The following is a 25,703-nucleotide window of genomic DNA, read 5'->3' on the forward strand; positions in this document are numbered from 1 at the left end:
CAGCTTATTTTTAAACAAAAACATAGAAAATGCCTTGCTGTACCAGATAAAAAATTCTTATCAGTCCAGTGTTTTGACTCCAACAGTGATCAGCCAAAGGCCACTGGAAATTTCACCAACAAATCAATTACAAGTCTGCTTTGGGTGATCATATACTCTCAGAACTGCTCTAGGTGACTTTATAATTTTAAAACAGCTGGATTTTGTTGAGTCAATTACTGAAAACTTCCCTTTTAAAATCCCAAGTAAATAAGGACTGGGTATCTAGTCAGGAATTAACCAACCGGGTCTTATGTGCACCTCTCTTTAGAACTGATTTTCTAACCCACTCTCTATTTCCCATCTGCCTTATAGAAATGGCTCCATGCTCCCAGTATTTAAGCAAGAATGAGTCAGAACCCATCAAAGTGCAAAACAAGAAATATCAAGCTAGTGCGATTTACAGTGCAATCCTATACAGAGATACTCCAGTCTAAACCTTATGAAATCTGTGGGATTAGGTTGGAGTAACTCTGCATAGGATTGCATAGTCAGATAGGAGAGCTTGCTTTTCAAAAGAAACACAGGTGTTCTAGGTAATAAATTTGAAATGCTCATGGGAAGTGGGTTAAGTCACCTCAGTCCATAGGAACTGCAGACATAAGCCTTTCTGCAGGCTTCATAAATGTAGGCAGGGTGTCTTCAATGAAGGAAGTCAGAAGAACTGTCCTGTTTGACAAGAATCCTTTCTATTAATTAAATAATTCCTCTGATGCTAGAACTGATTCGACAACTCCTTATGGGATAAAACTATCCCAGGCTCATTGAAGTCCTTACTCACAACGGATATATATTTTGAATACTAAGGTATTAGTATCTAATGCTTGCATAATTATGAATTCAGATGTTTGACCAGAAGGTTCAGCACTCAAAGGAAGGCAGAGAAAAACCTAAGAATTACTTTAATAATCTGGAAAGTTGGGGATTCTTTGCCCCTGAAGGAATAGATGTTACCTTTCCTCTGAAAAATACTTATATACGCCAACCTACCCTTATCACAAGGTCATAGTATTTAAATCCAGCCCAGTTATAGTACTCTTTCACCCAGGAAGAATAGAGAAATATCTCATCATCAACTGCAGCACCCAGAGCTTCTATATATGGTTTAAAGTCCCATGATTCTTTGAAAATTTTTGTTCCTGCTGGAGGATCTACTATACCCATGCTGAAGAAAAGAAAATAGAACATGTAAGTAATAATCAAACTGTCAGACATAACCCCTTTGAAGATGCCACTGAACTCAAATCCTTGCTGTTGACCCCAGCGCCGGATCTAGGGTTGCCCATGCCCGGGGCAACCCTAGGCTGACCACCTCAGTGACATCATCATGCAAGGCGGTGAGCATGCGGGGCTGGGAAGCCGCCCACGCCATTTGCCTCCCCGCAGGTGAATGGCATGGTCAGCCTCACAGCCCCCCGCACTGCTTTCGCCTGCCCTGCAGGACAGGGGGTGGCCGGCCGCCCCCTGTCCTGCGGGGCAGGCAAATGGCGTGGGTGGCCCCACAGCCCCCCGCGCTGCCTTTTGCCTGCCCTGCAGGACGGGGGGTGTGCAGCAAGCCGGCCGCCCCCTGTCCTGTGGGGCAGGCAAAAGCAGTGTGAGGGGCTGTGAGGCTGCCCGCGCTGCTGCCTGCGCCCTCTGGCAGCTGGCAGCTGCTCCCAGTGCCCCCTCCCTGGTGGAACAGGGGGCAGACTACCCCCCCTGCCCCCCTTGATCCGGCCCTGGTTGACCCTCTGAAGTGAGTGACACCATTTGATCATGGTTAGCATTATGTGGATGTATTTGCTATACTTCCATTTAAATGTTTTTCCTTATAGCATTACAAATGTACTTATTAAAACTTATTAAATCTAAAACCTAGGGAAAAACTGGGAGGGGGTTGTACATGTCAGAGAGATTTATGTTGAACATCATCCTTCAATTAGAAAAACAATTCTAGAAAAGGTGGACAACTTGCCGTGAATTTCTCATGCATTTCTCTCAATAATACATGATTTGTCCATAAATGCACCTGTCTAGAGCACTGTTCACAATTTATATTGAACACACATACAAGCTATGTACAGTTTACACTTAATTTTTCTTTGTACGTGCATTGAATGATTCTCATGTTCAACACATGTACAGCTGAACAAGCGATTGAAAACAAACATTCATCCTCATACTGGTCCCTGGTTTCATTTGTAAAGTAAGCATGCATTGGCTCTTTCTTACAAACAGATTTATGCATATACATGCAGCATGTACATATATTCCCTGTAATGTGTGATCAGGGCTACATCTTCAACTGAAATATCAGTTACAGTAGTAATATTTCCTTACTTCATTTCTGGTAAAGTGGAGCAATTAGGGTTTTCTTTCCCAGATGAATATTTGCAAAATTCTCTAAGTACAGTTTGTTACCTTCCTGCCACTAATAAAGTGGCAGGTGAAAAGAACAGGAAGACGATAGACTATACTTAGGGAACTTTGTGACTGCCAGTGGCAGATGACAATTAGCAGACTTGCTTGGACACAGATTTTTGAAACTTTGTTATTTAAGATAATTAAACAGTTAATTTCGAAGTTTTAGGATTACCTGTCTGTTGGGTCTTTGAGCATCCTTGCTAAATCCAGAATGGCTCCAGGTTTTGGTGTCCATGTTGAAACTCCACTAGATTTTTTCTTTATCAAACAATTCAACTCATCTGGATCATTTTTAAGGTTTGTTTCTTTGATATAACTACAGTGACAAAAGAGACACAATCAGTTGTCAAAGGCCTGGAGCCAAAGAATGATGAATAGAAGGAAAATAGCCACTAGTTATATCACTATTCCCCCCCAAAGCTTGTGGCAAAAGTTCAAGCAGTGCTATCACTGTTGATTCTGCTGCTTGCATGGCAGGGAAACAGCCCTTTCCAGGACCAGCTGACCCACAGAGGGGGAATCCCCCCTCTGTGGGCCAGCTGGCATTTAAAGGGCCCATTCTCTGCTGCTTGCGCAGCACGGAAACAGCCCTTTCCACATCCAATTGGCCCGTGGAAGGGGGATTCCCCCCTCCATGGGCCAGCTGACGTTTAAAGGGCCAGCTGAATCCCAGAAAGGGCCCTTGCACATCAGGGAAATGGTCCTTTCTGGGGCCAGCTGGCCCACAGAGGAGGAATCCCCCCTCCATGGGCCAGCTGAAGCCCAGAAAGGCCCTTTCCCTGCTACGCAAGCAGCAAGGAAACAGTCCTTTAAACTCCAGCTGGCCCGCGGCACTGGGAGCAATGGAGGAATGGAGGACAACCAGTCAGCTGGAGCAAGGGGGGTTTAAATGTTAAAGCACTCCTTAACAGACCACAGACCTACAGACTGGGGAAAAGTCCTTGGGTCCATGGAAAATGAGCCTTCCATGACCCACCAGTTCATGAATGCTAAACCGTCCAAGTCCATGCAAAATTTTGGTCCATTTTCCAGTCCATGCCCACCTCTACTAGTTATCTTAGGCTATAGGAAGATATTGCTTATTTTCATTCTCTATGAAGGATAGATTTATTTTGTTATGAAATAAATTGCTTCAGATTTTTAAATCATTCTAATTCATGACTGCTCATGGCACTAAGTACTGACATGATAGAAAATGTGTTGGCTTACTCCATTTGTATAAAACTGCTGTAATAAATCTAGTGTGTAGTAAGAGGATCTTAAAGATGGTACCTGTCAGATGGATGAGCTTCAACAAAATATCCAGCGAAAGGACAATAGATTTTTGGCTTCAAATCGTTAACTAGCTGAGCCTTGTAATTCAGCAACTTCTTCCTTTCAGTTTTAATAAACTGGGCTTTCCATTCCTCTGAAAATCCAAAGTAAACAGAGATAGATGTTTTCATGACTGTGCTGCAAGAATTCTGACAGTTCTAGATTTTTTTAAAAAAAATCCTTTTAACTTCCAAGCAGAGATAGAAAATCAGAAAGGGCCATCACGTACAAAATGATCAGGTGAATGGACTGCAGAGAATACAGGAGAAATGTCTATCTTCTTGAGGCCTAGATGTGACAACACAAAAGTGGCAAAGCCAGGGTGGTATAGAGGTTAGAGTGTCAAATTAGGACAAGGACATCAAACTTCAAATCTCTATTCATGCAGGAAGTTCACTGGGTGATTCAGGTCACTCTCATAGGGTTTTTGTTACCATTCCTAAGCTCTGGAGGGTACTTGAAGAGAGCCATAGGGGAAGCATTTCCTAACAAGTATCTCCCATTGAGGAAATATCTGCAGTACATTGTCATAGGCCAGTAATATACATGCTTCCTCATGCCCAGTTCCTTCTTCCCCAAAGCAAAGAGCCAATCCTGGGCTTCCTCCACCTTCATAGAACAGGAAGCACTTCAGGAGAATCCAGCACCATTGTATCTGCAGTAAAATCCCACTCAGAGACAGCTGCCTCCATCATAAGAGGACAATTGTCTTGGAACCTCCCAAAATTTTGTGATTAGTCCCAGTTCCTACAGCAGTCTTTTTGTGGTTGGCTATAACAACAACAACAACATTCAATTTATATACCACCCTTCTGGACAACTTAACACCCACTCAGAGCGGTTTACTAAATATGTTACTATTATCTCCACAACAATCACCCTGTGAGGTGAGTGGGGCTGAGAGAGCTCCAAGAAGCTCATTCATTCATTTCATTTATTTGATTTTTTGTCTGCTCTTCCCATGATGGGCTCAGAGCGGAAACTGTGACTGGTCACCCAGCTGGCTTCAAGAGGAGTGGGGAATCAAACCCAGTTCTCCAGATTAGAGTCCTACCACTCTTAATCACAACACCAAACTGGCTCTGTGCCTTCACATGACAGCCATTTTGTTGTGGTACCCTACCCCGTAGGTAAAGGTAGTCCCCTGTGCAAGCACCGAGTCATTACTGACCCATGGGGGAATGTCGCATCACAATCTTTCTTGGCAGACTTTGTTTGTTACGGAGTGGTTTGCCATTGCCTTTCCCAGTCAGCTACACTTTACCCCCAGGAAATGGTACTCATTTTTTGACCTCAGAAGGATGGAAGGCTGAGTCAACCTTGAGCTGGCTATTTGAACCTGGCTTCTGCCAGGATCAAACTCAGGTCATGAGCAGAGCTTGGGCTGCAGTACTTCAGCTTACCACTCTGTGCTACGGGGCCTTTTACCACCCTACCCAGTACCTCTGCTCAAAATTGCAAAAGTGCTGTAGGTTCAACAAAGCTGAGGTCCTCTGTCATAGGCTATGCATCAAGTTCTCTTAAGAAACCCATTCCAACGGAAAGACATCAAAGCCACAGCAAAACATCAGACATTAAAAAATTGCCTATTCCTTTCCTTCTTTCTCAGAAAAAAATACTGTGGGGGTTGAAGTGGCCCTGCAAAAGAGAACATCCTTCTGTCCTATTGGTGAGTGAAGGCTGAATCTCTAGATCCTGTTTTTACCTAACAGAATAAAGCATGCACAGGGTTGAACGCTTGAGATAAATGGGCTGTTGTGCCACTTCAGTTGCATCAAGGGTTACTTCCTTTGAAGTCACAAAGAGAAGCCTCCTTAGTCCAAAGTACAAATAAGGCCCGCATTATTAAAAGTTCTAGCTGGGATTCAGAACTAGTCTAGACTTGCCCAAAGCTTGCTAGATGCTTAGTGGAATTCCTGTGTGTGTGTATGTTTTAAGAATACTTTTTATTGTATTTATAAGATTAAAGGCCCAATAAAAAGGGTAGAGAAACTAGAAAGTAAAGAAAAAGGAATACAAAAAGAGAAGAACAAAAAATTTAAACAAGAAAAATAATACATATTTCAGTTTCCATCTTTCTCTACAACACCTATCGTATCTTTACAAACATTAATCTTATAGTTTTGATACCTCCAAAATTTACCTTTCCAATACTACCCCCTTCTATTTATTTGTGTGTGTGTGTGTGTGTGTGTGAGTATTTAAAGAAGAACTGACCCTCATTCCATATCATAAACTGTTTCAGAATTTCCCTTGGTTTAAAAAAGGCATTTTTGTGAGATGTGAATGGTGACAGGACTGCTATTTTAGAAACACGAATTCAAAGCACTTTTTGACATGCATAATTCATCGTGCTATTCTTTAGATCTAGCCCTTACCTTCATATATATTATAAATTAGATTATACATAGATTATACATAATCTGTACATGCATAGATTATACATATAAAATCTACTTATATAATTATTACATACGTATGTTATATCAAGCCACTCCTGTACTTTATGAAACATAAACATAATAAGGGACCAGTAGAAAGTGCAGAAAGTTTAGCTAAATACCACCTTATTAAGCTTTAGGAGGTTGTAGAAACTGTAGTGGTTTAATGATTCATATAAAAAATAAAGGCAAGAAAGAAGAGCAGCAAGACATCCACATCTGTGTCTAATGTTTAATTTTCATTAGGGTTGTTAGATCCAGGATGGGAAATTCCTGGAGATTTAAGGGGTGGAGCTTGGAGAGGGGAGGGCCTCAGTAGGGTATAATGTAGGGTTGCCAACTCCCCTCAATCTCCCAGCGGGGGATTGGGGCCTAGCTCTTACCTCTGATGTGATGGGGGTGCGCGCGCGCAAAGTGCGTGTGCACACTCCCACAAAGCATGATGATGTCACTTCCAGTGATGTAATCCCGCAGCACGCCCACCCCCCCAGCATGCCCACGCTCTGCGGGGGCTCACATTGGGGGCTGCTGTGGAGCGAAGGAATGCTCCTGCACTCCACAGCGGCCCAAAACGCGCCCACGGATCGGGCCTGTTTTGAGGTGCTGCGGAGCATAGGAGCATTCCTGTGCTCCACAGCGCCTCAAAACAGGCCCGTTTTGGGGTGCTGCGCTCCTGCGCACCACAGTATCCCAAAACGGGTCCAATCTGGGCCAAAACAGGCCTTTTTTGAGGCACTCTGCAGCACCTCAAAACGGGCCCGATCTGTGGGCGCGTGCAACTCCTCAGGGAAGCCCCCCCCACTGGCCAGGTAAGTGGGTGTGGGGAGTGAGGGCGGGGGATCCCCCGCCCCCAGCGGGGGTCCAGCACCCCTAGTATAATGCTATAGAGCCCAACCTCCAAAGCAGCCATTTTCTCCAGGGGAATGGATCTCTGTTACCTGGAGATCAGTTGTAATTCCGGGAGATCTCCAGCTACTACTTGGAGGCTGGCAGCCCTATGCAGAATATTTGGGGTGTAACCACCATTATTTATTTTTATACAACTTCTTTGTTCTGCCTGAAGCAAAGTTTTGTGAAACTTGAAAGCAGCCAGACAAAAGACTTTCCTAATAACAAAAGATTTACTTACACCTGAGCCAGTTCAGGCATGCAGGTTTGTCATTTGTAACATATACAACCTGAAGCAGAATTTTGGTACCATCTCACACTGTCTCCCTGTCTCAGTAAAGGCATTTTATCCATTCAGCTGTCAGTCATCAAGTGAGTAGTTTCTGAACACTGAAAATGTAAGTATAAACCTGCCCTTAGATTCTTATTAGGGAGGTCTGGTTTAACAACAGAAGTTTCAAAATATTCTGAAATGTGAACATCTTATCTGGATGATTTCAAACTGTTACCTGTAAATTTTCCTCCACTGAATGTCATTGGGAATCCTGATGCTCCACCTGCAAAGTCACTCATCATCAGATCAACATTCTCTGGAAGCTTTCCACCGTTGGGCCTGGTGCAGTCTACCGTATTTAGGATTTTATGCCCTATACAAAAATGAACTTTCTATTAAAACTTCAAATGTCTTTATGCTTTTGGAAGATGGAATTCACCTCTGTCCAAGTACTCAGGTCTTCAGGCTTGAGCTTTTTTTTTGTGAATTAATGTTATTCCATGTAACTGTTTATGGCTTGATAGCACATGAATTCATATGCTAAAGTATATCACAGCTATGCCAATACAGAACATTGGCTTTCACTAGCATTTAAAGATTGTGAAAGCACTGTCAAGGGATGGGGACTTACCCATTTCTGACTAATGACTACTGTTGTCTGGAGAGGACATCGCTAATGGAAAGAAAGACATATAAAGCTTTGGCACCTCTCCAGATGATTGACTACCATACCAGGGAGCTGTGGCAGTCCTGTGTCTTCAGCAAAGGGAGTGCCCAACCTCTTATGGGGGCCAGTGTTCTCTTGGGTGTGTGTGTGGAGAACCCTACAGGGCCTACATAAAGGGGAAAGAGGGCCAGCAATGAGGAGGCTTACCAGCCTATTCCAAGATGTACTGTAGAAGAGTAGGCAGAGGAGAACGTCTGGTAAATTCCTTCTAAGCGCAGGACACAAGGCAAGCCAAGAGTCCTGATCTTGACTGGAGAGAGGGTGAGGACACTGACAACCCCCCCCCCAACACACACACAGAGATAAAGAAAAGTTATGAAATGAGCTGGGGGAGATATACCAATATAAATGAGCAAGATGGTACTACAGATCCTCTCAAAAGCCTTTTGTGTAGGAAACTGCCAGATACCTGGTGAAACTATCTCATCACTAAAACTTATTTTTAAGTCCATTAAAGTAAAATTGATGGTTTATAAATTTAGAAAAAATGGGGAAATGTGCTCAAATGTACAGATGAATTAACTTACCTTTGTATTCAACAATGATACAAGTGTCCATTTCCGGATGAACACCATCCATCAGTATCATAAATCTAAGATTCTTGTTCATCTTGAATGAAGAAAAAAATGAAAGCTAAAGTGCTAAAAACAAAAAGAGGAAGTATAAAGTGCAAATGTTCACCTCCTCATCACTTGGTCTCCATTACTCCAGGCCCCTTTCCCCTTTTCCCCACTAGCCCAAATACCGATGCCCAAAACTGTCTGGGTTCATTTTGCATAGGTTTTAAGTTCGGCCACTAAAAGCTCCATAACTCAAACTACATTGGAGCCGTTAATTATTTCTGTGTGATGAAAATAGTTTTGAAAGAAAATGTTACACAAGAAGCATGATGATGTCTTACTTGTCGCCAGACTCCAAACGGAACAACATTAATATTGGTCAGCTTTACACCACTCTGCTCAAGGTACCAGAATACAGGCCTTTCTGTCTTTCCAACATAAATGGGTACATTTGGCCTCCGCTCAGCAAGTTTCTTCAGTGTAGGGTAACTGGAAAGTAGAAAACTATGAGTATGGGATGTATTTCATTGAAAATTAATAGCGTCTTCCTCAAGTCCTTTTGCTACTATACAGTAAACTATAACTAATGGAAGGAACTCAAATTAGGATACCATATTAAAAAATGATGTAGGCTTGCCACTTTTCAAAATTTTAGAAGATAGGTCTAGATTCCTTTTTTAAAACTAGTGTTTCTGTTCATAGATATTGAAATAAATATCAGCATCAGACATTTTGATATATGCCACATTCTTAAATGCTGAAATACATTCTGCTGCTGTATCTGCAGATTCTTTCTCTAGAAGTGCACTGTATACAAGGTACAATGTGGCACTCCCGACCATGGCAACAGCCGCTTGTCTGCGGGCTGATATTTGCCTCCTCGAAGGAGGGGGAGGCAGTGGGAGCTTTCCTGAGCTTCTTGGGACACTGGAGGGGCAGAGACAAATGATAGTTTCAGCTGGGTAGCCATGTTGGTCTGCAGTAGAAGAGCAAGATTTGAGTCCAATAGCACCTTAAAGACCAAGAAGATTTCCAGGGTATTAGCTTTTGAGAGTCAAAGATCCCTTTGTCAGATACAAGTAAGAACAAAGATCCTGGAGCCCTTATATCCAAGTCATAAGGTGGGAGAGGTATTGCAAGAAAGGGAATCAGGATGCAAAGGTGCAATGTGAAATGTAATTCGCTTGATTAGAGAAGGGACGAAATGTTGGGAGGGAGTTCAAAAATTAGCATATGTAGTGGATAAGAATCCTCTGTCCCTATTCAGCCCCAGGAGATCCATTGTTCTGAAGCTGTGAATGCCCATGTCAGTTTAAAAGTTTCTTGAAAGAAACTCTGAGAGATTAGTTTGTTTATAGAATCAGGAACTTTAAATTGAGAATCTGTTAAGTGTGGTGCCAAAGAAGGACCTGCTTTTAGAAGAGACAGTAGAGATTGCCCTATTCGATCTTACCAAAAAAGAATAGTCTGCAGTTTCAGCACAAACTACAGCCACTGCCATCATATGTACTGGAAAAGAGATTGTAAAAACTGGGGCAATGCACACAAGTGCTTCTCAGAGGAGGGAGACAAAGCACTTCACGACTCCGCAAAGGAAACAATGTTTTTGCTGTTTAAAAATGTCACTGTGTGTTAATCCATCTACAGTGCTATAAATGTGGGGTGGAAGGATATGTACAGCCTGTGTATGTTGTTGTCTGAGGTCTGAGGCTCAGCCCCTGGACTTACTGGGAGGAGGGGATGGGAGGCAGCCGGGAGACAGGTTCCCAGCCACCCCAACATACACCCAGGGCCAGAGCCCACTGGCACCAGCGGGAAAGAAGCACCCAAGCCTCAGAGGGTTAGATGGGGCAGGTGGAAGCCAGCTAGCCCCACGCTCCACTGAGAGGCTGGGAGCCCAGGCAGGGAGAGTGAGGACAGCCAGGAGGGGCCCAGATCAGAGGGAGAAGGCACAGGAAGCAGGGACAGCCAGCCAGCAGCAAGCCAGCCAGCAGTAGAGGAGAGGCCGCACAGGGCCACGCCCCAACCTGCAGGCAGGCTAGAAGGGATCAGACAGAACCAGGTAGGGCTGAGAGCAAAGCAGCCACAGGTAGGGCTGCCTGAGGCAATTAGCAGAAAAAGCCCAGCAGCCAGCAGAGGAGATGCAAGTGTGGCTGCCTGAGGCAGCCAGCAAAGCAACCACAGATGTGGCTGCCTAAAACAGTCAAGGCTGTGGCTAGGGTGCTGGGAGCGTGGCTGGCAGGTGGAGCCAGGAATGGGTGAAGGGATATAAGAGAAGTCCACCCACAGGGCGTGGTGGGTTGTGTAGGAGCAAGGAGGAGGTTAGGAGAATGACAGAGAGAGAGGATGGAAGGAGGAAGAGCTAGAGAGGTGAAGGAGAGAAGGAAGAGCGAGCAAGGAGGCAAGGTTGAGCAGGCCTGTGAGTGGTAGAGAAGGAGCAAGGGTGATGTATACCTCCCCGCCTTCCACAGAGCGGGAACCTGTGCTGTCACTGTCTGCACCTAGGAGCTGTAGTTCAAACCCACCGGCAATCTGCGCCACCATGCCCATGCTGAAGCCTGACAGTCATATTGCATCTCAAGATATCCTACAAAAGAACTGGTCACCAAAAAGAAGTAAGAGACACCAGCTGAGCTGTGTGTCTGTGAACGAAATGCACCGTCGTATTTCAGGGTAAAGATAAATGACATGATACTTCAGATGGAAATAGATACTTGGAATTGTAGTATCAGTGTTCCCTGAGACAATATATAAACAATGCTTTTCTGATTTGCCACTAACTAGCACAGATGAACTTTTGAAAAATTATAGTCAAGGACAGAGAACAAGCCTGTTACAGTGACATATGATTGATTGCACAATCATAGGACTGGTGGGGACAGGCCAGGGGACAGGGGCCAAACAAGGCCAGGGACCATGATCCAAGGGCCAGGCCAGGGGCCAGAGGCCAGGTCAAGGGCCAGGCCAGGTGCAAGGGGACAGGCTAGGGGACAGGGGACATGGCAGAGGCTAGGGCAGGGGACAGTCCAGGGTCCAGTCCAGGGGGCAAGGGCCAGAGGCCAGGGGTCAGGGGCCAGGCCAGGGTACAGGCCAGGTGACAAGCCAGTTGCAAGGGGCCAGTTGAGGGCAAAGCCATGGGCCAGGTTAAGTGCCAGGACAGGCCAGAGGACAGGACAGGCCAGGGGCCAGGCCATGAGCCAGCCCAGGGGCCAGGCAAAGCCAGGGGCCAGTACAGGCCAGGGGCCATGGGACTGGCTAGGAACCCAGGGCCAGGGGTCAGGACAGAGGCCAAGCCAGGGGCTAGGGGCCAGGGCAGAGGCCAGATCAGGGACCAGGCTACAGGCCATGGGCCAGGCTATGGGCCAAACTGGGCCAGGAGCCAGGCCAGGACACTGAGGGCCAGTGCAAGACCAGGCCTGGCCAGAGGACCAGGGGAGGGTCTGGGCCAGAGGCCAGGATGGGGCCAGTGGCCAGGCCAAGGGCCAAACAAGGCCAGAGGCAAAGAGCCAGGCCAGGGGCAAGGCCAAGTTCCAGAGGCCAGGCAAAGGGCCAGGCCAGAGCCCAGGCCAGGACAGAAGTCAGGAGACAGGAGACAGACCAGGGACCAGTGGGCAGGCCAAGCCAGGGGCCAGGCCTAGGGTAAGGCCAGGGGACAGGTCAGGGGTCACACCAGAGCTAGGGGCCCATCCAGAGGTGCAAAGGGCCAGGCCAGGGCCAGGAGCCAAGCAGGGGCTACAGGCTAGCCAAGCAGCCAGCCAAGGGGCCAGGCCAGTGGATAGGGGCCAGGGGCCTGGCAAGAGGCCAGGAGCCCAGACACGCCAGGTGCCAGGCTAGGGGCTGGGACAGGCCAGGCACTAGGCCTAGGGCTGGGACAGGTCAGGGGCCAGGGGCCGGGACAGGCCAGGGACCAGGAGCCAGGCCAGTGGTCAGGCCTGGGGCCAAACAAGGGGCCAGGCTGGGGCCCAGGGGCAAGGCAGGGGCCAGTGGTCAGGGGCCAGGATCTAGGACAGTGACCAGGGGCTAGGCTAGGGTCTGGGGGCTGGGTCCAGGGCAAGTAGGGTTGCCAGCCCCCCTTAATCTCCCGGTGAGGGGACAGGGGCCTGACACTTACCTTTCGGGAGAGGGGGTGCACGTGTGCAGAGCACGTGTGCATGCCCCCACAGGTGCAATGACATCACTTTGGGTTGACGTCATTGCGCGGCTGGGCGCTGCAGAATGCGCCTGAAATGGGCCGTTCTGCCACAGATTGGGCCCAGTTTTGAGGCGCTGCGGACCGCAGGAGCATTCCTGCGCTCTGCAGTGCCTCAAAATGGGCCCAATCCGGGGCAGAATGGGCCTGTTTTGGGCACTGCGGGGTGCAGGAGCGTTCCTGTGCTCCGCAGTTCCTCAAAAACGGGCCCGATCCATGGCAGAACGGGCTCTGTTTTGGGCACTGCGGAGCACAGGAGTGCTCCTGCTTTCTGTAGCTGCTGAAAATGGGCCTATTTGCTGAGGATCAGGCCTGTTTTGAGCGCTGCGGAGCGCAGGAGCGCTCCTGACCTCCGCAGTGGCCCCGATCTGGGACAAAATCGGCCCGATCCCGGTGGCTGTGACATACGGGAGCGCACCGTACGGAGGGGCAGCGCACATGGAATGTGCTCCCCCCCCCACTGCTCAGGTAAGTGGGGGCGGGTTGTGGGGAGCGGGGGTGGGAGATCCCCCACCCCCACCAGGGGTCTGGGATCCCTAAGGCCAAGCCAGCAGCCAAGCCAGGGGCCAAGTAAGGGCCAGGAGAGGCCAGAGGCCAGGAGCCAAGGGCCAGTGGCCAGGGTTTGGTGCCAGGCCAAGCCAGAAGCCAAACCAGGGACCAGGCCTCAGGCCGGACCAGGGGATAGGCCAGGGGCCAGGTCAACGGCCAGGCCAGGGGCCAGGGGCTACAATTTCCCCATGTTGGTCAAAAGGATTTTGTCAGAGTTTAAAGGGCAGGAAAGAAATGGAAACAAGGAACCATAATAGGATTGTTGACTCTACTGGAAAATTCCTGGTGATTTGGGGGTGAAGCCTGGGGAGAACATGTTCTCCACTCTCCAAGATACCTATTTTCTCCAGAAGTCTCCAGTAGTCTGGAGATTAGTTGTGATTCCAAGAGAACTCCAGGCCCCACCTGGAGATTGGTACCCCTAAACTGTAAAAAGAATGTTGAGTCCAGTAACCAGACTAGTTGATGATAAAGAGGTCAGTTATTGGCACAAAATCCATTACAGCGGTTACAACATGGAATCCAATGTGAGATCATAGCAAAGGACTTGATTACATTTATTACTAGTTTGAAGGTGGGTTCCCAGCAAGGAACTGAAGGAACATCTGAGTTTGTAAGACAAGCTGATGGAGAAGAAGTAAATGTGCAAGAAATGCAGCAGGTTTCTGCACATGTACCAAGTTCTACTGTGGTGTATTCTGGGTGGATCTGCAAACTACCAGATCATTTGAATTTGTAAAAACAAAAGATCTTACAAATTACAAGAGAGGGTAGTGTGGTGCATGGAACAGTTCTGTAGATAGTGTTACTATATCTCCAAGGCATACCTTCTTCTGCTTCTCTGCTCTGTCCTAGCAGTTATAGCTTGGTGCCTGCAGTTAGCAGTATGTTCCAGAGCTGTTGCGCTCTAGCTATACTTGTTGTAACCCCATATTTTGGTATCCAGTAAAGACCTTGTTCCATCTTTGTATGAAGCCAATATTTAACCATAGACAGTAAATTATTAGCATTTAAATGTGTGTCATACTGGCAGGTGGGAAAAACTGCCTTCAAAGATAACCATTTGTCTAGATCGCTAGGTCCTAGATTGGGAGTTCTGCTAAAATTGATAATAATATGGCCTTTAATGCTGACATAGCTGTTGACCAGAGAGTCTCTCATACTGAGAAATATGACTGTATATGGACCTATATAGATTTACTTATTTACAATAGTTTTATTTACTGTATGTTTATTTCCGTGAAGGAAGAACATATTCCTTTTAAGTAAGGCTTTTTTTCAGCTGGAATTCGGTGGAACAGAGTTCCGGAACCTCTTGAAAATGGTCACATGGCTTGTGGCCCCGCCCCCTGATCTCCAGACAGAGGGGAGTTTAGATTGCCCTCCGCGCCACAGCACAGAGGGCAATCAAAACTCCCCTCTGTCTGGAGATCAGGGGGTGGGGACACAAGCCATGTGACAATTTTCTCTGAAGGCAACCCACTGAGTTCCACCACCTCTTTTCCCAGAAAAAAGCCCTGCTTTTAAGTAAGAGAGGTTATGATGATCACATGGAAACAGATACCTGAGGTGATCGGAATGCATGTGGCTGATGTAGATTAGGTCTGCATGACAAAGCCTTTCTAACCAGTCACTGGGTGGCTCATGAAGTAACCACCAGCCACGTGCAAAAGCAGGACCAGTTAGCCATGGATCAAATATCATTCTTATGTCTCCTAGCTTGATGTCCATACATGCATGAGTTAGATATGTCACCTAAGAGCAGAAAGAGAACCAAGAATCAGAGTTGTTATAGCATTGCCATATTCTGTATACCAAAAAACTAACCTAGTTTAAATGGAAATTAGTTTACAGATGCAAAGCTTCCTTCATATGATGCATAAATTGTATGGAGAAGGTGACAGATACATGGGTTGGAGGAAAAAAATAGGAACATAAAGATATAAACATGTTTATTTAAAATATTTATATCCTACCTCACTGCCAAAATCAGTACAAAGATTAAAAATGCATGATAAACCAAAAATCTAAAACAAACAGGCCCACATTAAAATAAAAAACGCACCAGGTTAAAAAGTATTTAAAATAATTAATGACTCACTTTTATCAGCCTGAAATACATCATAACATTCAGTAGAGGGCAGTAAAATATCAATAGAGTAGCTATAAAGGTAGCATTTTTGTTAAATGTAACAGAAATGCAAAGAATACATATTGATAGCAATAGTCTTGATAGTGTATTCTTTGTATTTCTGGGAGGTTTTTATTTGGCAGAGTAAAACATCAGAATTGGAGCTAAATTGAAGATGCTGCACAAGCCATTTCCAGTCTCTGAGGGAAGGCTTTACAAAATGTTGTGCTAGGACTCACAAGAGTTCACAGAACAAGTTGTGATTGTGTTCCTGTGGAGGTTCAACCCAATGGTCACAAACCATCATAGATCTAAGGCCCTTTTTGTTACAGTAACATTTATGGATTATTTATTTAAACGGAGCTTTCTTCCACATGAGAGGTCCAGAAGCAACATGTAAAACCAGTTAATTAGTGCTACATTAGCAACACCATTATCTAGTTTCCTAGGTGGGGTATTATTCAACTAATATTTAGCCTTTAAACGTAGGGTAGTTACAGGTTACACCAAGAAATCAGGCTTTTTTTTTTACCTGGACCTCTCCAAATGTCAGATCTTCAACCTTTCTAGGTTCTGTATCCCATGGATTTGGAGGATGTAATTCAATTAGCACAAGTCCATTATGTACATCTGTTTCAACAACTAAAAAAAAAAAAAGAACTTTTTTTCCTGCAGACAATTAATTGCAGAAAAATAAAAAACCCAGTAGCTATAGTAGCACAATACCTTAGATTAACACCAACTGAAACATCCCCAGGTGGTGAATTTAAGAGATTGCTCACTACTTTATGACGTTTATTTGTTCCCCAGTGGTTGTCAGAGCTTGGCAGAGCTGATAAAGAGGGCAGCAGTGTGAAGGTGAAGAAACAATGGTATGCATTTTGGAACAGACATTGAAAGGAGGAGTCAGATATTTTTGAATCTGCTGAAGCACCTTGGGATTGTAGAATCCCACCGGACGATATGATGTAATGTAATGAATATTTTGACCCATAGAAGTGCCTCGTTGTTGTGTACCTGTGCTCTGTAAATTTGTAAATAAAGCAAATATTACAAAAATGCCAGGTCTCCATTGTTTTCTCTCTTCCAAAGGAAGCCAAAGCCAAATCTGGATACTCCTGCCCTTGTAACTTGCCACTCAAGGAATTGGGGAAAATTTTACTATGCAAATTTTTGGTTTTTACCATTTTCATATTTCTGGAAGAGGCTATGCTTCATCAATTAATACCTTAGAACTCCTGTATCTATCCCTTTGTATATGTTGAGGTGTCCACTCCACTTAAATAAGTGGGAAAGCCCTTTCTGGTGTGCTTTTGGGCACTGGAGTAGCATCTCTAGATTAGAACAATAATTGCTAACAAATCAAATGTTTCAATGCACTGTGCTCAGGATTGTAATTAATTACTAATTCCTGAAAAGGAGCATTGGAGGTATATTAAGGAGTACAAAAGGAAAGATATCATTCTAAAGATTCTCCTAAATCAGATATTTGTGTTTGTATTCTTTTCATGCGTTGTCAGCTTGTTGGACCTGACTCAGAAATTTCTACTTTTTATAACCCCGTCGGGGCTCTGGTACCTTTCATCTTTTTAAATATGCAGTGTCATGCAGAATCAATAGGTAACTTATTATATTAATATGTAACTGCTGACATTTTAGGTGTGACTTCTATTCAGAATAAATATTTGGCCTGCACCATCTGCTATTCCATGATGAAAACTCTTAATGCATTTTAACTGCCAGCAGTAAACTACATAAATCCATATTGGGAGTTTTGCAGTATGTATTACTTGAAATTATGTGTCTGTTTTTAGATTTCCCCACTACTGAAAAATAGTAAAAAGTCCAGTAGCGCCTTTAAGTAAAGCACCTTTAACCAACTTTATTGAAAAATTTTTTATTGGGTTAGAATCCGTTATTTTTACATTTACATTCAATTTTTCCCAAATTTTTCATTTCTTACCCCCTCCCTTTCCCCCCCTTTTGTTGACTTCCAACAGCTTTCCCACCCTTTGTCCCTTTTCCCTTACTTCTATTAATTTCCTCTATCTAAAACAGATATACATTCTCCATTATATTAAGCAGTACATCCTTAACTACTTTTCTTGTTATATACCCAAACTGTAAGTCTTTGTTTCCATCTTGTTTCCATCTTGGATAAACAATTTATCCCATTTTCCATTTTTAAATATTTCTATATATCATAAACCTATATATCATAAACCATAAAAATCTTACATTTAAATCAAACAATTTGACTTATTCTCTATATATTACTCATTCTATCTTTTTATGGTAATTCTATATAGCTCATCACATAGTCAATCAATTTGACTCTTCTGTATATTCAGTTTGGTGCATTATATAGATCTTATCAAAGAAAGAAAATACTGTTGGTTACTCAATCCTTATATTTAAACCTTATCATTAATTATTTTCTATCAATGTTCTATCTATTAACCTATATATATCTATATATATATCAATCTGTTAATCTAACTGCTTATAAATTTACATTTATCTCTTCCTCCCCCGGTAAAGTCACCCCCCTCTATTATACTTTTATTATACTTCAGTAGTTCTCAAACTGCCACAGTTTTCCTCCCACCTCCCATTTCTTCTCCAAATATTGTTTCAGCTTCCCCCAATCTGTGTTAAACTGCCCTGAGTCCAGATTTCTCAGTTTTCTTGTCATCTTGTCCATCTCTGCCATATACAGCAATTTGTAGATCCAATCTTCGATAGTTGGCACTTCTTGTACTTTCCATTTTTGCGCATACAAAAGTCTAGCTGCTGCTGTCATATAAAATATCAACGTCCTATGATGGGCTGGAATTCCCTCCATTCCCAAGTTTAGCAGCAGGAGTTCTGGGTTCTTATTTATTTGAAACTGTAAAATTTCACTCATTTCTCTTATTATTTCCCCCCAGTACTGCCTGGCTACCTCACATGACCACCACATATGATAGAGGGAGCCCTCATGCTTCTTACATTTCCAGCATTTATTAGAAGTGTTCAAATTCCCTAGCGCAATCTTCTTTGGTGTCATGTACCAACGATAAATCATTTTGTAAATGTTCTCTTTAATATTAGTACATGTCGTTGTCTTCATTGTAGTTTTCCACAAGTATTCCCATGCCTCCATTGTTATTTCTTTATTAAAATTTATAGCCCATTTCACCATCTGTGTTTTAACTGTCTCGTCCTCAGTATACCATTTCAACAGTACTTGGTATACCTTGGATATTCTTTTCTTGTCTTCTTTAAGAAGGGTCTGCTCTAGTTCCGAGTTCTCTGTTCGTATACCCCCCTTTACAGAGTCCGAGTTATATAAGTCTCTGATCTGTCTATACTGGAACCAGTCGTAATTAGGTGATAGTTCCTCTTGCGTCTTTATTCTAAGTTTAGATGCTTCAGTTTTAGTTATTTCTTTGTACGTTAAACATTGTTGTTCATTATCAACAGCTCTCGGATCTATCACCTCATATGGAACCACCCACAAGGGAGTTCCTTCTTGTAAATAAATTCTGTACTTCTTCCAGATTATATATAGACTTCTCCGTACAAAATGGTGCAGGAACATCGAGTTGACCTTTACTTTGTCATGCCATAGGTATGCGTGCCATCCAAAAAATGTTTTATATCCCTCTAGGGCTAATAGTTTCTTGTTCTTTAATGTCATCCACTCTTTCAACCAAACTAGGCAGATTGCATCATGGTAAAGTCTCAGATTGGGCAGTTGCATTCCGCCTCTTTCCTTTGCATCTTGTAAAACTTTTACTTTCACTCGAGGCTTCTTGCCTGCCCAAACAAAATCTGATATTTTCCTCTGCCATTTTTCAAATTGTTTAGAGTCTCTGATGATTGGTATTGTCTGTAGCAAAAACATTACTCTTGGTAACACATTCATCTTAACTGCTGCAATCCTGCCCAACCATGACAAATTCAGTCTATTCCATTTGATCAAGTCTCTCTCTATCTGAGTCCATAGTTTTTCATAGTTGTTTTTGAATAAATCTATATTCTTTGCAGTCAGTTCAACTCCCAAATATTTCACTTTGCTTGTTACTTCACAATCCGTTGTTTCCGTTAACAATTGTTGTTTCTGCTTAGTCATATTTTTACATAATATCTTTGACTTCTTTTTGTTGATATAAAAACCTGCCAAGTCTCCAAACTCCTTGATCTTATCTATCACTTTTGGCATGTTCTCCAATGGGTCCTCTACAATTAACATTATGTCGTCCGCAAATGCTCTGACCTTATATGAATAGTCCTTTATTTTTATTCCACGAATTTCCTCATCTTGTCGTATTTGTATCATCAGAATCTCCAATACTAAAATAAACAACAGTGGAGCTGCAGTCTGGTCTCTGTAAATTTCCTTGATTGCTCTGATGAATCTTTCTCCCAATTGTAGCTTTTCCATAGTGGCAAACATAAAGTCCCAGTTTAAATTGTCAAACGCCTTTTCAGCGTCAACAAAGAAGAAACCAACCTCTTTATCACAACGCTTGTCATAATATTCAATAGCATTGATTACTGTCCTTAAATTATCTCTTATTTGTCTGTCTGGCAAAAAGCCTGCTTGTTCCTCTTCTATAACTTCCGAGAGCCATCCCTTCAGTCTCTCCGCCAATATCTTCGCAAAAATTTTATAGTCATTGTTAAGTAGCGATATAGGTCTATAATTTTTCACGTTGGTCAAGTCTTGGCCCTCTTTTGGGATCAATGATATGTTCGCTTCACTCCAAGTATCTGGAATCCTTTGATCCCTAAAAACTCCATTCATCACCTCTTTTAGGAATGGTGCCAGTTCATTGGCCATTGTCTTATAAAATTTAGCCGTAAGTCCATCTGGCCCTGGCGCCTTTCCTAGATTTGCGGATTGTATTGCCTTGCTTATTTCCTCGTCAGTTACTTCACTGTTCAATTTATTTCTCCAAGCTTCCGAGATTTCTGGAAGTTTGGTTTTCTCCAGATATGTCGCTATTGATTCTTTATTTACTTCTTTCTTATTGTACAACTTAGCGTAAAATTTATAAAAGGCTCTACTAATGGTAGTCTGCTCCAGATACGTTTTGTTGTCTTCACAAATTTTGTTTATTATTTTCTTTTCCCTTCTCTTCTTCAATTGCCATGCCAGGTACTTCCCAGGTTTATTGGCACCCTCAAACACTTTTTGATTCAGTCTTTTAAGATTCCACTCCAATTCTTTATTACTCATTGCTATTAGCTGCTCTTGAAGTATTTTAATTTCCTGGTATAATTTCTTTTTCCCTGGTCTCTTTTTTAGTTGTATTTCTTTGGCTTTTATTTTCTCCTCAATCTCTTGTCTTTTCTCCTCTTTCTTCTTTCTTGCTCTACCATTTAAGTCCATTAGTATGCCCCTTATAACCGCCTTATAAACATCCCAAACTTTATTGGTTGGTACTTCTTTATTCACATTATATTGTATAAAAAACTTTGTCTCTCTTCTCAATATTTCCATGTTCTCTCTTTCCTGTAACAAGTCCTCATTTATTCTCCATGCTTTCCTCTTTCTCCTTTTTCCTAGTTTCCACATAATTGGATTGTGATCTGAGCCTACCATCGGCATTATTTCTACCTCCTTAGTCCATAACGCTAAGTCTTTTGAGGCCCAGATCATGTCAATTCTTGATAATGTAGAGTGCCTTGCAGAATAAAAAGTAAACTGTCTACTTTTAGGATATTCTCTCCTCCATACATCTTCGAGAGTCTCTTGTTGAATCAACTCAAAAAAGAGCTTTGGCAATAGTCCTCTTTTCTTTTGTGCCGTTGTAGTCTTTTTATCTAGTTCCAAGTCTGTCACTCCATTGAAGTCTCCAGCAAGAATTATCTGGTCATATGAAAGGTCGTCTAAATGCTTCCTCAAATCCTCAAAGAAGCTTTCTTTTGCACCGTTAGGTGCATAAAGTCCGACTACCAACACTCTCTTTAAATTCCAAATACATTCCACTGCTACAAATCTGGCTTCCACATCTCTCATAACAAATTTTGGCTGTAGCTCCTCTTTTATGTACAACACCACTCCTCTTTTTTTCTTGTTGGAGGCCGCTACAAATTCTTTGCCCAATTTTCCAGATTTTAAATATTTTACATCCTGCTTTCTAATATGGGTCTCTTGCAAACAAACAATATCACATTTTTGTTTTAGTAGCCAGTGAAAAATATTTTTCCTCTTATTTGGTGAGTTTAGTCCATTTACATTCCAAGATATTACTTTACATTCCATGCTCATAGTCTTGTTGGTAAGTCTTTTTCATTGTCCTTAATAAAACGCTCCATCTCTCGCTCAGATCTAATACGTTTTTTGACCCCTCCAAACTCAAAGGACACTCCTTCTGGTAACTCCCATCTGTACCTGATTTTCATGTCCTTCAAGATCTGAATTAGCACTTTATATTTTTTCCGGTCCAATAACACTGACCTAGGTAGTTCCTTCATTATAATGATCGTCTTGCCATCAATCTCCAATGGATCTTGAAACTGTTTTGTCACAATCTTCTCTTTCATATTTCGTGTCGTAAACTGCACAATCACATCTCTTGGTAGTTTCCTCTGGGTTGCAATTCTCGAGTTCACACGATATGCCACATCTAGGATAGCCACAACTTCCTCCTCCTCCTTCCCCAGGTACTCAGCTAACACCTCAGTCATCTGTTCTTGCGCTGACTTTCCTTCCACTTCTGGCAAGCCACGAAAACGTAGCTGCTTCTCCATATGTTTAGTTTCTGCAACTGACATTCTCCCCTTCACCAGTCTCATCTCTGTTTGTTGCGTGTCTGCTAGATTCTCCATCGCGTCTTCTACTGTTTTAACTCTCTGCTGCGTTCCTTGTAGTTCACTTTGTATTGTTTCCATACCTTTTTTCACTTCTGACAGCTCCGATTTTACTGTCTGTGTAACCTCTTTAACCTCTTTAATCAGTTCCAGTTTCGTGTCCTTAAGTTCTTTAATCACATCTAAAAGTTTTTTGTCCAGGTTTTCTATTGCCGATTGCCACTCTTTTTTTGACATCGTGGGGCTTGCTTTAGCTCGCTCCCACAAGTCCGCTCTCTTCCTTAACTCCGTGGCGTAAAATTTAAAGTCTTTTTATTTTAAATGTCCCGGTCTTCTTGCAAAAATTAAATTTTAAAGAGTCCAAAATGTCGGGCGTCTTTTCTCTATGGTTTCTCTATAATTTTGTAATCCAATATGGCCTACTTCCTTTTCCACTGAGGCCGCGACCCTTCCCCTTTCAAAGATGGCGATTCCCTTCTTCCTGCCCTCCTGCAAGGGCCGCTTCTCTCCAGCCACTCTATTGTTATTACGCACTTCCTGTCTCCCGTCTTCCCACAGCAGATCTCGCGATGGTGTCTTTTTCTCACAGCTCCAAAGCCACAGGTATTCAAAACAATAGTCCGTTTTCTTTAATAACTTCTTTAAACTTAGTCTCTTTTCAAATGCAACTCCTGCCGAGTCTTCCCCTCCTTTTCACTAGTCTGTTGCAGTTTAAAAATCTACTTTTTTTCCTCTCTGTTTTTGTTAATCTGTCCCGTATCAGAAGATAATGATCTTTACCTTCTCTTCACTTTTCTCGGGTTGTAATCGCTGTTTCGATTTTAAGTTCTTCTCTCAGCTTCTTCCCCCAATCGAAGCTTGGGTATGTAGGTCTTATGCCAGCCAAATTGGCCCCAAAACTGCCGCAGAGATTGTAGCCGACCCGTCGCAAGGTGGGACCTCAAGGATCGAGAGGGGACCCGTTGTGTAGAGCCCCCCCTCGTCCGAGATCTAACTCACCCTAGGGTCTTGAGCGTTCTTTGCCTGCTCTCCGCCTGAGAGCAGTCGGCCGCGGGCTATTTTCACCCCGCCGGCCGGTTAAAACGGCAGTCCGGTCAGCTCCGCAAGTGGAGCTGCGTTAGACCTCCATGAATCCCAAACCGCACCTTTAACCAACTTTATTGAGGCATAAGCTTTTGAGAACCACAGCTCTCTTCATCAGATGCATGGAGGGTATGAAGAAATAGAAGAGAGCTGTGGTTCTTGAAAGCTTATGCCTCAATAAAGTTGGTTAGTCTTAAAGGTGCTACTTGACTTTTTACTATTTTGCAGCTACAGACTAACACAGCTAACTCTTCTGGACCTACTACTGAAAGGGAATGTTCTTGAAGACTAGCAATGCTGTGCCATTATCAAGGATATATTTATGCAAATACTCAGTGTTTTGGAAATAATCCTCAGTGTTTTGAACATGTTCTTGAAAGAACTACCACATGATATATTTTAACAAGGAATTGCTAAGAACAGGCCACAAAACAGGAACTGTGTTTTCCTGTAGTAACATTAATCATGCTGTCTCCTAGAGAGGTGACTAATTATATATTATAAATTTAAAAATATTCCTATTTTCATCCATGTTGAGAGTTTCAGTTAGGTAGGCATTCCCAATTAAGCACTGGGTCTTGGTTCCCATCCATTATTGATAGATTAGTTTGCATTACTCAGCATCTGACCACATTTTCCTTGGCAAAATGTCTCATTCAACCAATGGATGGGGGATACACAAGAGGAAGGGGGATGGGGAACACGTACGCACAAAGCAGAAGACAGCAATGGGGGAAAGGGAAGATGAAACACAGAGAAGACAACCAAGGTGGGGAAAGGGGTACTGTGTTACTCTGGTGTTCTTCAACGCCTCACAGCTGATCCACAAATCCTGTTTACAGAGTCCTGGATTCTTCTTCAGTGAGCCATGGAGAAGATCTAAGTGAAAAGCCCCTTTATTTGTTTGAAGGCAGCCTGTCATAGGGTAGAACTTCTACAAAATAGTACACATTAATAAACTCTGTTGAAGAAAGCTCTGTTTACCTAATTCATCTTGACAGAAGCTTTCTGGAGGATTCACATATTTCATTGTGCTCACATCTAGTTTCCAGTTATGCTTGGTGCAACGCACACATCTAAGTTTAAAAAAAAATGCAGTTCTTGTGTCAGAATTTGTAATACTAAAGTTTCATTATTATCAATATTTAGTACTGCACTGCTAGCCAATTTTCTGAAATGCCAAAGATGGTCAATGCTTGATGCATCCAAGTATGAAAGCTGGAGTCTCTCTACATGAGACCGCTTACACGAGGATGCTCAAGTGAAGGGAGACGCAATGCTAGCCAGGAAGTGTAATTAAAAGACTGAGCCAAAGGCTCTGTCAGTTTCATCTCACTGCAGAGCAGGCAAAGTGTGCACCTCAGACAATTTGTTAATTTCCTCTTTGCCTCCAGACTGGGAGGTGAAATTAACATAGCCTTCCTGGCTATGTTTTGGGTCTGTAATCACTCATTGTACTTAAAAGTGCAAGGAGGTTAATATGTGATTATAAACTGGAGAAGCACTGAACAGGGCACAGCTGAAAGCTGGAGTACAGCAGCCAGCTTGGTTGTCCAAGGATGAGCAGCTCCAGAAAACAGGCTCAAGAAGTGGAGATGTGCAGGACATTTAGGAGCTGGTTTGTAGGGACCCAGATGTGATCCTCAGATCCAAAATTTTGCCTAACTGTGGCTTAAATACTGAAAAAGGTCTAAATTTTACCCAGTTTTGGCTTAAATACTGGGTCAGTCACAGCTTCTAGGAGCTCTTTCAGCCCCTTCCACCTCACAGGGTGTTTTGTTGTGGGGATAATAATAACATATTTTGTAAACCACTCTAAGTGGGCATTAAGTTGTCCTGAAGGATGGTATATAAATCGAATGTTGTTATTATTATTATTATATTCCTGCAAAACATCAGGGCCTGCAGTGAAGATCATTTTTTTCTTTTTCCCTCAACCATTTAAACATTACGTAAATGAAAGCTATTACAAGCATATTATACACATTAATTTTTTTAAAGAAAACGTAAGGGAAGAGTATAAGGAAGGAAATAAGAGGAGAGTGAAATGATGGTTTGGAAGTACAGGCCAAGCTAAACAGAGATGCTGTATAAACATCTTAATAATTCCTGACTATGAGGAGCTCAGTTGGCATTTCTTCACAACTGAGTCCTCTTTAGTGGCAACATTTCAAATATAGCAAACCTAATTTTTAAAATTTTAGTTACCAAATGAAAACATTTATTGTAGATAATATAAAATAACAAGTCCTTAAAAACAATCCATTAAAACAAAGGGTCACTCTGGCCCTTAATCCCAAG

General features: G+C 43.1%; 1 protein-coding gene across 1 annotated transcript in view; it reads right to left on the minus strand.

Moving 5' to 3' along the window:
* The window catches only part of LOC129333791 (cytidine monophosphate-N-acetylneuraminic acid hydroxylase-like), a 42,986-nt gene that overhangs the window by 9,159 nt on the left and 8,124 nt on the right, over nucleotides 1-25,703 (minus strand). Inside the window, exons 3-11 of the mRNA XM_054985677.1 lie at nucleotides 24,387-24,478; nucleotides 16,048-16,157; nucleotides 14,949-15,139; nucleotides 8,988-9,135; nucleotides 8,614-8,695; nucleotides 7,595-7,732; nucleotides 3,715-3,850; nucleotides 2,615-2,758; nucleotides 1,030-1,204 (exon numbers count right to left, since the gene is read on the minus strand). Of these exons, the coding sequence (XP_054841652.1) occupies nucleotides 1,030-1,204; nucleotides 2,615-2,758; nucleotides 3,715-3,850; nucleotides 7,595-7,732; nucleotides 8,614-8,695; nucleotides 8,988-9,135; nucleotides 14,949-15,139; nucleotides 16,048-16,157; nucleotides 24,387-24,478 (1,216 nt within the window). The remainder of the gene's footprint in view (nucleotides 1-1,029; nucleotides 1,205-2,614; nucleotides 2,759-3,714; nucleotides 3,851-7,594; nucleotides 7,733-8,613; nucleotides 8,696-8,987; nucleotides 9,136-14,948; nucleotides 15,140-16,047; nucleotides 16,158-24,386; nucleotides 24,479-25,703) is intronic.

This window comes from Eublepharis macularius, chromosome 7, assembly GCF_028583425.1.
Source record: "Eublepharis macularius isolate TG4126 chromosome 7, MPM_Emac_v1.0, whole genome shotgun sequence".
In the NCBI taxonomy this organism is placed as follows: domain Eukaryota; kingdom Metazoa; phylum Chordata; class Lepidosauria; order Squamata; family Eublepharidae; genus Eublepharis; species Eublepharis macularius.